This window comes from Malus sylvestris, chromosome 9 (assembly GCF_916048215.2).
Source record: "Malus sylvestris chromosome 9, drMalSylv7.2, whole genome shotgun sequence".
In the NCBI taxonomy this organism is placed as follows: domain Eukaryota; kingdom Viridiplantae; phylum Streptophyta; class Magnoliopsida; order Rosales; family Rosaceae; genus Malus; species Malus sylvestris.
Genome location: NC_062268.1, coordinates 26,856,911 through 26,871,999, shown reverse-complemented (window position 1 = coordinate 26,871,999; position 15,089 = coordinate 26,856,911). Strand labels below are relative to the sequence as shown.

Below are 15,089 nucleotides of genomic sequence, written 5' to 3'. Positions count from 1 at the left end.
CTTATAGGCTAGAGCAGCTCACTACGAAATCATCAAGCTCCTTACTCGTGGCAAGGAGTAAAGTCAAAGCACTAAAGATATAATTAATTACCAAATCTACCTTTAAGATTCTCCTAATCGAAGATCAACTTAAACATGCAAGAATTCCAATCATATCCAATCAAGGATATTTTCAAGATAATCCCAAGATATTATTTAACAATTAAAATCTTTGGGATTATTCTTTTCACATCCATCCTATGGATAACTCATCTTAGTCAATCGAATGCTGCCACGTGTACCCCTATTGCTGGCCACCTCCCTATAAATACCTCATCTCCACCAACTTTTAGTAAATGTTTGCTATGTTGGAGCAATATTAGAAAATATGATAAATAACAATATAATTCCAATGATAATAATTATAAAGAAATTCACAACATCAAATATATATGAGATTAATATAAAAAATTAGAGTTAGAATAACTGACAAATTTAGAGATTGAGGCTTGCATAAATGCAATGTCCTAAAGATAGAATTTCGCCCCTACTCTTGTGCTTGTAGTTCGGTAGGCGTCCATCTCCCAGGATTCAACAATCTATAATCCGAAGTCAAAGCACTTCAATCTTCGGACTCTTGCGAACTTTATATATTTCGTACTCTCAAGACACGACTCGGAATTTGACACACGAATAAGAGAAATAAAGTGGAGAAACCCTATTTCTCAAGAGTAAAAATTAACTCTAATTTTCTATCTCTAATACCAATGGTTTCATGGGTTTATATAGAATCCAATTTCTATTTATTGAAGAGATGTAACTTTTCATCTATAAGTATACATCACTTATCAAGTATCACCTAAACAGCATAACCTTTCTAAGAAATTGGTTAACACTATTTTTCATTCAATTATTAAAATTATATATTACAATATTTCATATTATAATATATAATTTCCAACAATCCTCCACATGAATGAAAAATTAGGAAGAATTTGAGAGTACAGGCGGACAAGAGATGCATCGGGAGAGGTGTCTTTTGGACTTGAACCTACCCTAGTGAATACTTATCGGATTTATTTGGTGACACATTGAATATAAAATATTGAACTGTTCACCGCAGTAGTAAACCGAGACAATAAGCAACACACATCACTAATCCTAATATATTCCAATTCATACGGTTGTGTTCATTTTGGTCCTGAACAAATCCCGAATTCATGAGAGCTTTAGAGAATTTAGCCATCTCATTCTCATAGAAGCGACCCACTTCTACTCTCACATAGGTGACTACTGATTAAGAATAGTCTGCTCTATTCCTCTTATTTATAAGATATCACTGTCATTAAGTATAAATATACAACCTAAAACGTCTGCAGATAACACACTGTTTCCATCATAGGAATGAGGTATATAGTGTGTTAACTTCTTTGAATCATGCCCAACCAGTTTGCCTATTGAACTTAGACCATGGGATCTCCAATCAACTAAGTTAGGTTTCCGCTCGGCTGATTCATTAGTTATGTTGGCTTTAGCCTTATTCCCCTCGATGATCAACTTACTTTCTAGTCTAACCTTTAATAATTGGATCCACCACTAGGTTGACTACAATTAATGGTGTGGACAATCCATCTTATGAAATTATATTTCATACGAGAGTAGTTGTTTTCCAATATTAAGTCCTCGAAACATATGTTCGGACTTACTAATAAGTAATTTGCTAGGAATTAGACTCCCCACATTTAAGGTATTTGGAAGAAAGTCTATAACCTCTTCACACCTTAAAAGTCATTCATAATAAGATATATTACTTATTATCTCTTTTACATGCAAATTACTCTTTCTAATTTGTTCTCTGCCTTATTCGCAAACCATCCTAATACATGCATAGGATTATCCCATGTGGATATACTTTGCGTATTGTAAATTACACTCCATGATAATGTACCTTAAGTACCTTAAGTACCTTAAGTACCTTAAAACCATGGCTAACGCATCAAAATAGTCAAACTTAATTTTTGCCTACTAAATAAGCCATATCTGATCTGGTGCACTTCTATAAGAAAACCCCACAGTTTCAATGCCTTATCTCACTTTTTTTGGCTTCTCTAAGGACAAAATTAGTTTTTGTTGTGTCTCTAATCCAAATTCATTGATTTTCTTAAGTTTCTTATCAAGACGTGGCTTATGGCGACACTCGGTTGGTTTGTAGTTGCCATCACAAAACTTTCTTTAAGAAGTTATCGCCAATTATTTTAGGCTCTACCAATGTTCCATGCATCTCTGTCGTGCCTCACTAGCCATTATAAGAAAAACTCTTCTTGGCTTGCATCCTTGGGCAGAACCCCCACAATTCAATTGCTATCTTCTTTTTAAGACAAAGATAACTCATCCTAAATGAGTTTACACACTAAGATTTGGCTATGGACAACAGTGTAAAATTCATTGCCAAACATGACTAAATCATGAGCCATGGCAAAACTCTTTTCCGTTGTCTTTTGCCTAAATGTAATAAAAACCATGTATCTGTGGTTCTTAAATAAGGCATGGATCAATCTGCTTTACAGACCTGGTTAGGCCTTCCAATTATACTTTGGCCTTTGATTTCACATATGGCCAATGATCAATCCAAGTTTTTCCTTTGGCCAAAATTTCGATATGCTGCCACCGCAAATGGAGAAGTCCATTCAGACGGTAGCCATGTCTGGTTTTAGTAAACATACATATTGGTAATGTACCGTTCCGAAATTTAGAGATTGTTCCCAGGCATTCGTGCATCAAATTTATGTCATAACTTTGATCTGAAAAGTTATTATTCAAGAAACACAATTAACCGGCCAATGACAACAACCCTTCGTAAAGAGTTACTCAGACTTTGACATTTCCACGTATGTCCTTCATTTTTCTTAGAAATATCTTTTGGTTTGCAATTATGACGAACAAACTCTTTTGGAAAACCAAAAACTTCCAGAAATCGGTGCAGGTTTCCCAACCGCACTTACGCAGCTGAGATATTTTCCAAATTTTGAAACAATATATCAGACTGATTTCACAAGCCATGTTTGCATGCCTTCCAAGGAACACAACTTTCGAAATAAAGACTTTCATAACAGGTCTCCCACCTTTTCATATATTAACATGGAAAGATTGCAATCGATTATTCAAATATATCATTGTTTCAGAGAGAGAGAGAGGACAAACATGCATAAGAAACTATGTGCAAATTAATCGTTTGGCTTGGAATTCTGTTTCCAAGAACCTTTTTGTTGTCCAAAACACCTAAACAATTCCCATACAAACTGCTAACACCTTTTCGTCAAGTGTTGCATTTGCCCAGAAATTTTTACTTTTGAATTTTTTGTCCTTTCAAAGAAACAGGCGGTTGCATGGACACCGCTCCCCATGGATAATTCCAAAGCATCATCTAACCCTAGTCATCACGACTAAAATCATAGAGATTAAAGTCTTAATTGCATCAATTTATACAAACCCTGTTAGCATAAAGGGGCTAGGCTACACATCAAATACAACACTATATGTTGCCCAACACGTTTAAAGTCACAGATTGAATCAACAAGCAAACATTGCTCATGTGCATATATAGATGAATATATTTGAATTGGATCATGCATTTAACAATACAATTTGAACGCCAACATCAAAGATTATGTTATATATCAATAAGCAAATAAAAATTAGTCCCTCCAAGACATGCCTTTTTCCGTAGAAAACCATAGTGTCTTTGAATTAGGGTTTAGGGTTATTACTTCAATGTTCTTAACACCTTCTTCACATTCATATTTACTAATTATTGCATAAGTAGATTTCTATCTTTAGATTGTTGGAGCAATATTAGAAAATATGAAAAAATAACACAAGAACTTCAATTATATATGAGATTAATATAAACAACTAGGGAGAAAGTTAGAAATACTAACAAACTTGGAGATTGAGGCTTGCATAAATGTGAAGGAAATTTTGTGAAAAACATGTTCATTTGAGCAACATCTATGACATGCAATTAACATTTAAAGGCGGAATCATGTTTGTATGCACTCAAAAACAAAACATTACCCATGAAATTCAAAGCCTAGTAGAAAGGTGAACCAAGACTCAACTCAAGAACAAAGTGAGTTGAGATATTTTATACCTTTGTTGATTCCTATTTGCATAAGCAAAGGCTAATCACCCAAGGAGAGGGCCTTCATTCCTTGCTTCTTAGTTCCATCGATTTCTTGGAGGAGGATGGTAGAAAGGATTCTCCAAGTTCCCAAAATTGAAAACCTCTAATTTTTCCACACCAAGGAGGGACTTGAAAAAGAGATGAGTGACCTTAGAGGATGAGAGATTGCTAGCTAATCTCCTCCAAGGGGGCCGGCTTCTTAGAGAGAAAAGGAGAGCATTGTGTTCTCATCCTTTCCCCAAAAGAAAACCCTAAGCATGAAATGTCTATAAAGTTGCCTTTATACCACCTCACAATGGAGTAGCAAACTTGCAATTAAGCCAAGTTCAATACCCCTTTCTATATGGCCGGCCATTAAGGGTTCATTGGGCTTTCATGCCCTTTGTGTTTTCAAGTTGTCATACAACTTGAGTTAATGGGCTTGACATTCAAATCCCATTGGGCCTTGCAGCCCAAAACTAATCCGAGGTCTTTAACGAACTTTATTTGTTTGATTAATTAACATATTAATTAATCCTTGCCATAAATAATTAAACCATTTAATTATCTTTACTCATCTCCATTGTTTCTTCAATCTCTACCTTACACGGTGTACGATCCATTAGGTTCCTTTTAGCGAGGCAGTGGGCGATTAGAACTCTTTCAAATCGATTGTGAATTGAAACTTACTTTCAATTCTCCCTTTTGGTGATTATACACGTTTAGGGCTTCCACAAACCAAGAGTGACACCTAGCAGTATGTCATGGTTACCCAAGCTAATCAGAAGAGGTGGAGAACCTATTCAGTTTAGGATTACAATGCAATACGGTCTTTCTCTAATACAATACTCTTGACCGCATTGTTTGGTTTGATAGTTTAATCATGTCTACTATCCAATGTGATTCATTTACTTATATGATTACATTGAATGTGATTTGTAACGACTTCCTAAATCTCATTCATACTCTGGCCAGAGATTCTTAATCATATCATAGAGTATTCTCCCTCAAACAGTTTGAAGGTTAGAGATCCCTTGTTGCGCATTCACTTGCCTCCATGGCTAAGTGGCTTAATCCCAACTATGTCGTGGACACACTCGGATGGAGTGACTTTGACATAGTCAAAGATCAAGGACCTAACCACAAGACAACTATGATGCCTCAGGTCAAATGACTACTTTGCATTATCCCAACCATGAGTTCTCATGTGACATGAGTATGAGAACTCCTCGTTGATCGTGCTCAGTGGACTCATTCGCTATTGAGCACCTACATGCTTGTCTTGGTGTTAATCACACCAATGACTCGAGACCAGTCACTCTCCCTGAGAGAAGACATAGTATGTACTGATCTTAACGGACTGTCAATGCCCAATTGGTAATCCTATGATCAGGAACATTTAGGATATGTATACGAAAGAGAATAGTCTCATGAATCTAACTTGTTTAAATTACATTCTCCTAATTACATATTCCTTGGACTTATCGTTTAAGCATATAACATTTATATGAGACGGCTTAAAACAATAATCTTTGCCCTTGATATTAAACTAGATTAGTTTAACATGTGAAATGTTCGTAAAGTATCATCATATGATTGGTTTTAGGGCACATTTCCAACAAAATGCAATGTCCTAAAGATAGAATTTCGCCCCTACTCTTGTGCTTGTAGTTCGGTAGGCGTCAATCTCCCAGGATTCAACAATCTATAATCCTAAGTCAAAGCACTTCAATCTTCGGATTCTGGCAAACTTTATATATTCCGTACTCTCAAGACACAACTCGGAATTTAACACATGAAGCATGAGAGAAACAAAGTGGGGAAACCCTATTTCTCAAGAGTAAAAATTAACTATAATTTTCTATATCTAATACCAATGGTTTCATGGGTTTATATAGAATCCAACTTCTATTTATTAAAGAGATGTAACTTTTCATCTATAAGTATACATCACTTATCAAGTATCACCTAAACAACATAACCTTTCTAAGAAATTGGTTAACACTATTTTTCATTCAATTATTAAAATTATATATTACAATATTTCATATTATAATATATAATTTCCAAACATATGTTTCGAGGACTTAATACTGGAAAACAACTACTCTCGTATGAAATATAATTTCATAAGATGGATTGTGCACACCATTAATGATAGTCAACCTAGTGGTGGATCCAATTATTAAAGGTTAGAATAGAGAGTAAGTTGATCATCGAGGGGAATGAGGCTAAAGCCAACATAACTAATGAATCAGCCGAGTGGAAACCTAACTTAGTTGATTGGAGATCCCATGGTCTAAGTTCAATAGGCAAACTGGTCGGGCATGATTCAAAGAAGTTAACACACTATATACCTCATTCCTATGATGGAAGCAGTGTGTTATCTGCAGACGTTTTAGGTTGTATATTTATACTTAATGACAGTGATATCTTATAAATAAGAGGAATGAAGCAGACTATTCTTAATCAGTGGTGACCTATGTGAGAGTAGAAGTGGGTCGATTCTATGAGAATGAGATGGCTAAATTCTCTAAAGCTCTCATGAATCCGGGATTTGTTCAGGACCAAAATGAACACAACCGTATGAACTGGAATATATTAGGATTAGTGATGTGTGTTGCTTATTGTCTCGGTTTACTACTGCGGTGAACAATTCAAGATTTTATATTTCCTGCGTCACCAAGTAAATCCGATAAGTATTCACTAGGGTAGGTTCAAGTCCAAAAGACACCTTTCCCGATGCATCTCTTGTCCGCCTGTACTCTCAAATTCTTCCTGATTTTTCAGTTGATGAGTAGATTTTATATTGTATATTTTACCCTAATCTTAGTATATTTTGGTTAATATTTTGGAAGAATTTTGATACTTTGAATTGTATTTTCAATATAGGACTTTCGACTTCATCTGGAGCAAAACAGGATCAAATGGACGAATTTTGGAGTAATTTCAGTTGGAGGACGTTCGTGAGTCACTTAGCTTGATCGTATCAAAAATTGGGATTTTTCCACCAAGTGGTTATTTTCTGACGATGAAATAAAGAAGCAGTGCGCAGTGCTGAAAAATGACGTTTTTGGGCTTAAATTGCGTTTTTGGAGCCCAAGATGACTTCGGATGGGTTCATGGCCTTCTGGAAAAGTGTTCAGAATATTCCAAACATTAAATCCAGCTATATTGGGCCAGTTTTGGAGCAGCTTATGGGTCAAAACGTGGCTGTTCAGTTTTTAGACGAATTTTATCATTTAATTTAGGGTTATGTTTCCTAGGGTTTGTGTGGAGGCTTGGGGAGATATATTGCTTTGCCGTCTACAGTTTTAAAAACACGCTTTATTTTATGCAATTTTGGAGACAGAGAATTGTTAGGGTTTTGAAGACTTTTTACTTGAAGGTGCTTTCAATCCTTTTCTTGAATATATTTTCTATGATTTCAATTATGAATATGCGGAATTAATTTCTTTTGCTAGGGCGAAGCCTTGAGCCTTAGCATGAATATGTGATTTTTATTTAATTGCTTATGATTGATTGCATGCGTACTTTGAATTGTTAATAACTGGGATAAAAACTATCTAATTGTCGTAATGCCTGATCACCATTAGGATCTTTAGAAAAGTAATTTGATGCAATTTTGGTCGGAAGGTTCCCTGAAATTGATGCTGGCTTCTTGTGATTAATAACTGTAATTTCACTTAGGATGAATATCACGTCTTAAGGATTGCATGGTTTTTCAAAGGATTTTCATAAAGCATAATGAGTCTTTCATGTTCAGATTTGATCCGAACGTCCGGATGGGTTGCATGTTAGATATACGTTCTATGTTGGAGGTTCCAAGTAGAATATGAATTAGGAAAATCTAACCTTCAAAGTGGCATGTATAGATCATAAGTAATTGGTAAAAGTTCATAGGATTGCTAAGTGATGGTGGAACCCTAGTGCTTTCTAAATCTCCTATTTTACTTGCAAGAATCACAAGGTTATTGTAGTATAAACGGATCTTGCAAAGTCGTCTCCACAGGGATTATTAAATAATTCGAACTAATCAGATTCCATTTAATTATTGTCAAGTAGAAATTGAAGTGATTGATTTTATAACCTAATTAAAATAAAAACGAAATTAATGAATTAAAATAAACGATCTGCAATATTAGAACTGGAGAGAAGAAAACAGTTTTGGGAGAGTAAAATTTAGAAAGCACTAGGGTTCCACCATCACCTAGCAATCCTATGAACTTTTACCAATTACTTATGATCTATACATGCCACTTTGAAGGTTAGATTTTCCTAATTCATATTCTACTTGGAACCTCCAACATAGAACGTATATCTAACATGCAACCCGTCCGGACGTTCGGATCAAATCTGAACATGAAAGACTCATTATGCTTTATGAAAATCCTTTGAAAAACCATGCAATCCTTAAGACGTGATATTCATCCTAAGTGAAATTATAGTTATTAATCACAAGAAGCCAGCATCAATTTCAGGGAACCTTCCGACCAAAATTGCATCAAATTACTTTTCTAAAGATTCTAATGGTGATCAGGCATTACGACAATTAGATAGTTTTTATCCTGGTGATTAACAATTCAAAGTACGCATGCAATCAATCATAAGCAATTACATAAAAATCACATATTCATGCTAAGGCTCAAGGCTTCGCCCTAGCAAAAGAAATTAGTTCCGCATATTCATAATTGAAATCATAGAAAATATATTCAAGAAAAGGATTGAAAGCACCTTCAAGTAAAAAGTCTTCAAAACCCTAACAATTCTCTGTCTCCAAAATTGCATAAAATAAAGCGTGTTTTTAAAACTGTAGACGGCCAGTCAATATATCTCCCCAAGCCTCCACACAAACCCTAGGAAACATAACCCTAAATTAAATGATAAAATTCGTCTAAAAACTGAACAGCCACGTTTTGACCCATAAGCTGCTCCAAAACTGGCCCAATATAGCTGGATTTAATGTTTGGAATATTCTGAACACTTTTCTAGAAGACCATGAACCCATTCAAGGTCATCTTGGGCTCCAAAAACGCAATTTAAGCCCAAAAACGTCATTTTCCAGCACTGCGCACTGCTTCTTTATTTCATCGTCAGAAAATAACCACTTGGTGGAAAAATCCCAATTTTTGATACGATCAAGCTAAGTGACTCACGAACGTCCTCCAACTGAAATTACTCCAAAATTCGTCCATTTGATCCTGTTTTGCTCCAGATGAAGTCGAAAGTCCTATATTGAAAATACAATTCAAAGTATCAAAATTCTTCCAAAATATTAACCAAAATATACTAAGATTAGGGTAAAATATACAATATAAAATCTACTCATCATCAGTCATGTGGGAGATTGTTGGAAATTATATATTATAATATGAAATATTGTAATATATAATTTTAATAATTGAATGAAAAATAGTGTTAACCAATTTCTTAGAAAGGTTATGTTGTTTAGGTGATACTTGATAAGTATTGTATACTTATAGATGAAAAGTTACATCCCTTTAATAAATAGAAGTTGGATTCTATATAAACCCATGAAACCATTGGTATTAGATATAGAAAATTATAGTTAATTTTTACTCTTGAGAAATAGGGTTTCCCCACTTTGTTTCTCTCATGCTTCGTGTGTCAAATTCCGAGTTGTGTCTTGAGAGTATGGAATATATAAAGTTCGCCAGAATTTGAAGATTGAAGTGCTTTGACTTCGGATTATAGATTGTTTAATCCTGGGAGATGGACGCCTACCGAACTACAAGCACAAGACTAGGGGCGAAATTCTATCTTTAGGACATTGTATTTATGCAAGCCTCAATCTCCAAGTTTGTTAGTATTTCTAACTTTCTCCCTAATTGTTTATATTAATCTCATATATAATTGAAATTCTTGTGTTATTTTTTCATATTTTCTAATATTGCTCCAACATGCTACGCACTTAAGCCCTAATCTCTTTGACCATCAAAGGTGTTATTTGTTGATTGTTGTTTAAGTTTTCGTCTGAAAATGGCTAAAACTTCTACCACAACATGCAGATATAATATAGAATAGAAATGAAGTAAATAGCCCTTAAATGCCAACTTTTGAACTTATCTTATTAGGAAAATATTTGATAAATGAATTTCTACTCCCATCTACATGAAAATCGACCAATGAACAACAACAAATAGCAAACTTTCAAAGTTACCGTCTTCTACTGTGTCAGTGAACACGATGTCCCTTCATATTCATGGGAACATCCAAATAAAACTCATCTTATTCTATAATAGTATACGTCTTCCACTTTCTTTGCGGATCATCTTCATGCATCGAGTTCACAGTGAAAAACAGGTGAAGTAAACGATCGTAAGTCACCAAAAATAATGTCGTCTCCTTCCGCAAAGCTGTTCAAGTCTTGGCAATCAAAATACGTTTGAATGTCATCGGGAAAAATGCGTCTACGTATTTCCGGCTCTGAAAGAGTTGGAGAGCATTCCGTAACAGAGGATCTCTCGAGCATTTCTTTAAACTTAGGAGATTGTAGCAAGAGCCCTAGTGCGGATGACGCCGATGAACCATTTTCTGACCGTGGCAAAACTACGGTTGACTCACTAGCGCTACTCGAACTCGTGTGGTCAGGCATGATCTCCAGTTCTGGTTTATAGTCAGGGTTGTGCATTTGATTGAGGACACCATTAGGGTTTTGCATTTGATGGAGGTCACCGTTAGGGTTTTGTTGAGCGTCGTTAGGCCCGTTTGTATTATCTGGGCACAGAGACTTGATGTAACGGCTAAGATCAAAGTTTGTAACGGCATTAAGTCCACGGTACTCTATTGCTGCCATGTCATATGCTATGGCTGCTTCTTCTTGTGTAGCTGCCAAAATATAGAGATTAAACAATAAAATTCAAAGGTTGTACGTACATAAGAAAGGGTGTGCTATTTACCGTACACTTATTTTTACTTTTCACACATCATTCTAAGGGTGAGCTTTGGGATTAAATGAATTGAAAAAAAAAAAAAAATCAAAGAACATAAATTAACAAGTCGTGTGTGAGAAGTAAAAAATGTTGCGCTTACACAGCCCCCCTCTCTCTCTCCAAAAAAAGAAATGGTGTAGCAATAAAAAATACAAAAATTTAATTTGCTAGCAAATTTTGGTGGAAAGATCTGGAAATTATTTTCGAAAAAATATGAATAAAAATCTTGAAAGGGCAGTTCAGGTTAGGTGATCTACGTACCAACTAAATGGTTTTGATTGCGTAATTTTTATTGTTTTCTTTACCCTATTATCTTGGACCACCTGTGTTGTTTTTTTATTAGGAATTCATGGGGAAAAGATTTTTCAATTACATAACTTTACTTTAGTAGTTGAAGTACACCAATGACGTGTGACGAGTCGCATCTTTCCATGTGGCATTTTAAACTTGTAACCAGATTTAGGTTGAAAGAAGGTCATTTCCGGATTCACATTGTGGGAATTCTAGGGATTTTTATATCTCAGCCGATCATTGTATATCTTATGATTAGTTTTCGTTACTATTATTTGTGTTTAATTTTAAATACAAAAAGTCAAATGATTTTTGACAGTATGATACACAATGAACGGTTAAGATGTGAGATTTCTTAAGATTCCCACAATTTGGATCCGGATGAGATCCAAATCCATTTAGGTTAACCCACAAGTTAAAGAAAAAGATTCTTTGTTAAGTTATTTTGGCAAACCAAAGATCTTGCTTTCTTGGTTTTTTTTTTATTAACAAATATCCTATATATATATATATATATATATTTCTAATTGACATTTGAAAAAAATAATAACATATTTATTGCTGAAGACTTGAATTCAAAACGGTAAGGCAGTGGTGTATCGTCCTAAACGGATATAACGTTCCTCTTCAAACCACTGTATTCAAATTTTACTCTTTTTTTTTTTTTTCGTTTAATATAACTTTTAGTAATAATATCGCTTGTAATAAAAACATTAAATGGTAAAAGTGGGAATTACCGTAGGTTCCAAGGTAAAGGTATTTGTTTCCATATACTCTGCCAATTCGAGCTTCCCATCTTCCATTTTGATGGTGTCTGCAAACATGAATTAAATCAAAGAAATTAAAAACCAAATTTATCTCTATAAAGTATAAAGTCAGTTGTACAATATCTCCCTACATGCGTATAGATTGTGTCATTGCGACAGCCACATCTCAACTTTTTGGTAACTTTGAATTATATGCATATAGATTGTGTCATTGCGACAGCCACATCTCAACTTTGTATGAATTGTATAGACTTGCATTTAATTATTTTAGTATGAAAGAAACATTTCGTTAAAGCAATAACTTGGAATTAAAATATATGAATTTAATCAAGTTAGTTAAAACAAGGTGTTCTACTGTATGCACCTAAGTTTGAATCACACGTCTCAGTAGTTAAGATGAATTTAATAAGATTATCTTATCGCTTGTAGAAAAAAAATTAATGAAATTAACAAAATATAAGTACCTTGCCACGCCTCTATACTTTGAAACCCCGCGGGAAAATCCACTACTTTTCCTGTTAATTAATAAAAATTTAAAAGCTCTATTATATATATTTATCAAAGTAGATACGAGATACAAGTTTAATTAATTATCACCTTCGCAATGATCCAATGTATTCTTCTTTCGACTGGCTCTCCAGTTCTATGAGCTCTTCTTGATAAGTGGATAACTACAACAATTAATCAAAGATGTAGAATTAAGGTGGATACATACCATTTCATATACATGTTAATAATATCACAAATTAATTAAAAAAAAATGTTTTTGATCAAAGTCCAGAGATGGATCGATCCACCATCCAGTTTTAGTAAGGTGGAAAATATACTGGGAAATTGAGGATTGTATCTCGTCCCCAGTACTTTAATGCTGCCAAGTCATAAGCACGTCCAGCAGCTTCTTCGTCATCATATGCCCCTAAGAAAAATGAAATATCCCACGTATAATTAAATTGATCCATTTCTTGCCCAACCAATAAATCAAATTATGAATTAAAATGACGCAGTAATAAAAAAAATATGAAAATTAACTTGTTTTCAAATCGGGACAGACCTAGATAGACTGCATTTGAGTTGGGATTAATTCCATCAATATCATCGTCACCACCAAGAAACCAAAAACACAAGAAAAGGAAAATTGTTAACCCCAAAACAAAAAAGAATTAAGGAGGAAAAAATTAAAAACCAAATCAAGGAAAGAAGAGATTAATGAAGAACCTTGTCTTCCTTTCTTGTTCTGCGACTCATTCCAGCAATTCTTATCCCACAAATGAGCTTCGAATCGACCCGTCCATCGATGCCTAAATTCAAAAACATTAATCAACATTGATCAGTGATATATCACCCTAAGTTAAAAACAGAAATGAAACAAGAACCGGCGGCTAACTCCAAACAAGAAAAGCAAGAAAATGGTAGAAACTATACAATTAATTTAACTAACATGTATCCATGAATATGATATAACCTCGTGACACCACGGAAGACGGAGCTCCGCTGGGGCGGAGAGTCACGGCGAACGCTTTTCTGTGTCCGCTTGCCCTTTGTTGTTGTTGTAGCAGTACTGCTAGTGGTGGTTGTGGTGGTGGTGCTGTTGTTAGTGCTTCCAGAAGTACTGTTCTGCTTTTTCTGTGAGGTTTTCGCCATTAAACTGGCGCTCTCTCTCTCTTTCTCTTACCCAAAGAGAGCAAAGAGAGAAAAATAGACAGAGAAGGAGAGAAGAGAGGGAGGGAGATCAGGGATGTGACTAGGTCATATGAGAAGGAAGGAAGGAATGATATACTAGTGCTAATATATTGGAGGATGAGAGCACACAATTAATTAAATGGTATGATTTTCTTGGCACGAAAATTTATAAAGGGAAATTTTATTTGAACCCATATAACCTCTTTCTACCCTCAACTTAAACTTTAAATATGAATTGTCTCTCTTATCCTATTGCATAATTACTGTCAAGTGCAAAATGAAATGAACAATAAAACTAAAATTTATCAGTACACCCATATATACCAATAATCAATCAACTTCTTGTTGCCATCTGGGAACGTGTCGCGCTTTCATCGCATACCGATGGCTGAAACCTGGCGTTTTAATCTAGAGTTGGGTGAAGATGAAAAAGTCAAGTTAACCTGCCCAGTACACAGTGCCTCCAAATGTGTGGTTAATTTGGTTCCTTTCCAACAAAGGACTACAACATTTCACTAGATGGGGCATTGCTCAAAGCTGCTCCAAGGAATGCCGAGACTCTCACTACTCTCTTGTAGGATGTACTTGTGCACCTGCATTTCAGTTCCAGGACTTCGAGTTGGCAAAAACGCTCCGACCTTGTTTCTCTCTTTCCTAGTTACGAGACTCTCATTACGTTGCTTATCTTCCCTGAAAATGCATAAGCCTTTAGTGCAGCAATATTATGATTGTACTAGCTCGATGTTACTTCTGAGTTTTTAGATGCTTATGTTATTGTTTATGGATTCAAAGAAACCAAGGGTTCTTCAAACTTCAGATCACATGAATGAAAAGATGATCCAATGGACCATGTGAAACTTTTGGATTTTGTACTAAATATTGGAGGGATTTTATGATCCAATTTTGATCATTTGCAAAAAATGCATCCTGATTGAACAAAAAATAAAATAAAAACATATGGGATTTCAATTTTTTAATTTTTTTTAAGGAAAACTAATGAAAAAGACTTGAAAACTTTGAGTTTTAATGATAAGGACAAAATAAAGGGCAAAGTGAATAGTACTAGGTTTGACTTTTTAATGTAAAAATGTGGTTTTCGTTAAAGTGAACAGTACCATTGGCTTTTCGATAATTCTCCTTTTTTTAATCATCTATATGGGATTAAGCAAAATCAATTGATGAAAGATTAATTAAAACAGATATGGGATTGAGCAAAATCAGCAAAAAATAAGGATTAAGAATGATTTTCAAAACACT

The 15,089-nt window shown here is 34.7% G+C and overlaps 2 protein-coding genes across 3 annotated transcripts; one reads left to right on the top strand and one right to left on the bottom strand.

Moving 5' to 3' along the window:
* Positions 1 to 10,204: 10,204 nt before the first annotated feature.
* On the bottom strand, positions 10,205 to 14,065 carry LOC126583072 (AP2-like ethylene-responsive transcription factor At1g16060). Of its 2 annotated transcripts, none has more exons than XM_050247372.1 (8): positions 13,591 to 14,065; positions 13,368 to 13,450; positions 13,204 to 13,212; positions 12,980 to 13,068; positions 12,750 to 12,823; positions 12,617 to 12,667; positions 12,123 to 12,199; positions 10,205 to 10,990 (listed from the first exon to the last, which is right to left on the bottom strand). In XM_050247372.1, the coding sequence occupies exons 1-8, from the start codon at positions 13,791 to 13,793 to the stop codon at positions 10,437 to 10,439; spliced, it is 1,140 nt and encodes a 379-aa protein (XP_050103329.1). In that variant the 5' UTR covers positions 13,794 to 14,065; the 3' UTR covers positions 10,205 to 10,436. The 2 variants fall into 2 exon arrangements, with proteins under 2 accessions (XP_050103329.1, XP_050103330.1); XM_050247373.1 differs by having other exon boundaries at positions 13,615 to 14,052.
* Positions 14,066 to 14,165: 100 nt separating this feature from the next.
* On the top strand, positions 14,166 to 14,711 carry LOC126633916 (uncharacterized; the record flags this gene model as incomplete). The annotated part of the gene is made up of 2 exons (XM_050304444.1): positions 14,166 to 14,237; positions 14,284 to 14,711. Coding segments are annotated over 2 exons (279 nt in total), but the record flags the coding sequence as incomplete, so codon positions are not given.
* Between the last annotated feature and the right edge of the window lie 378 nt (positions 14,712 to 15,089).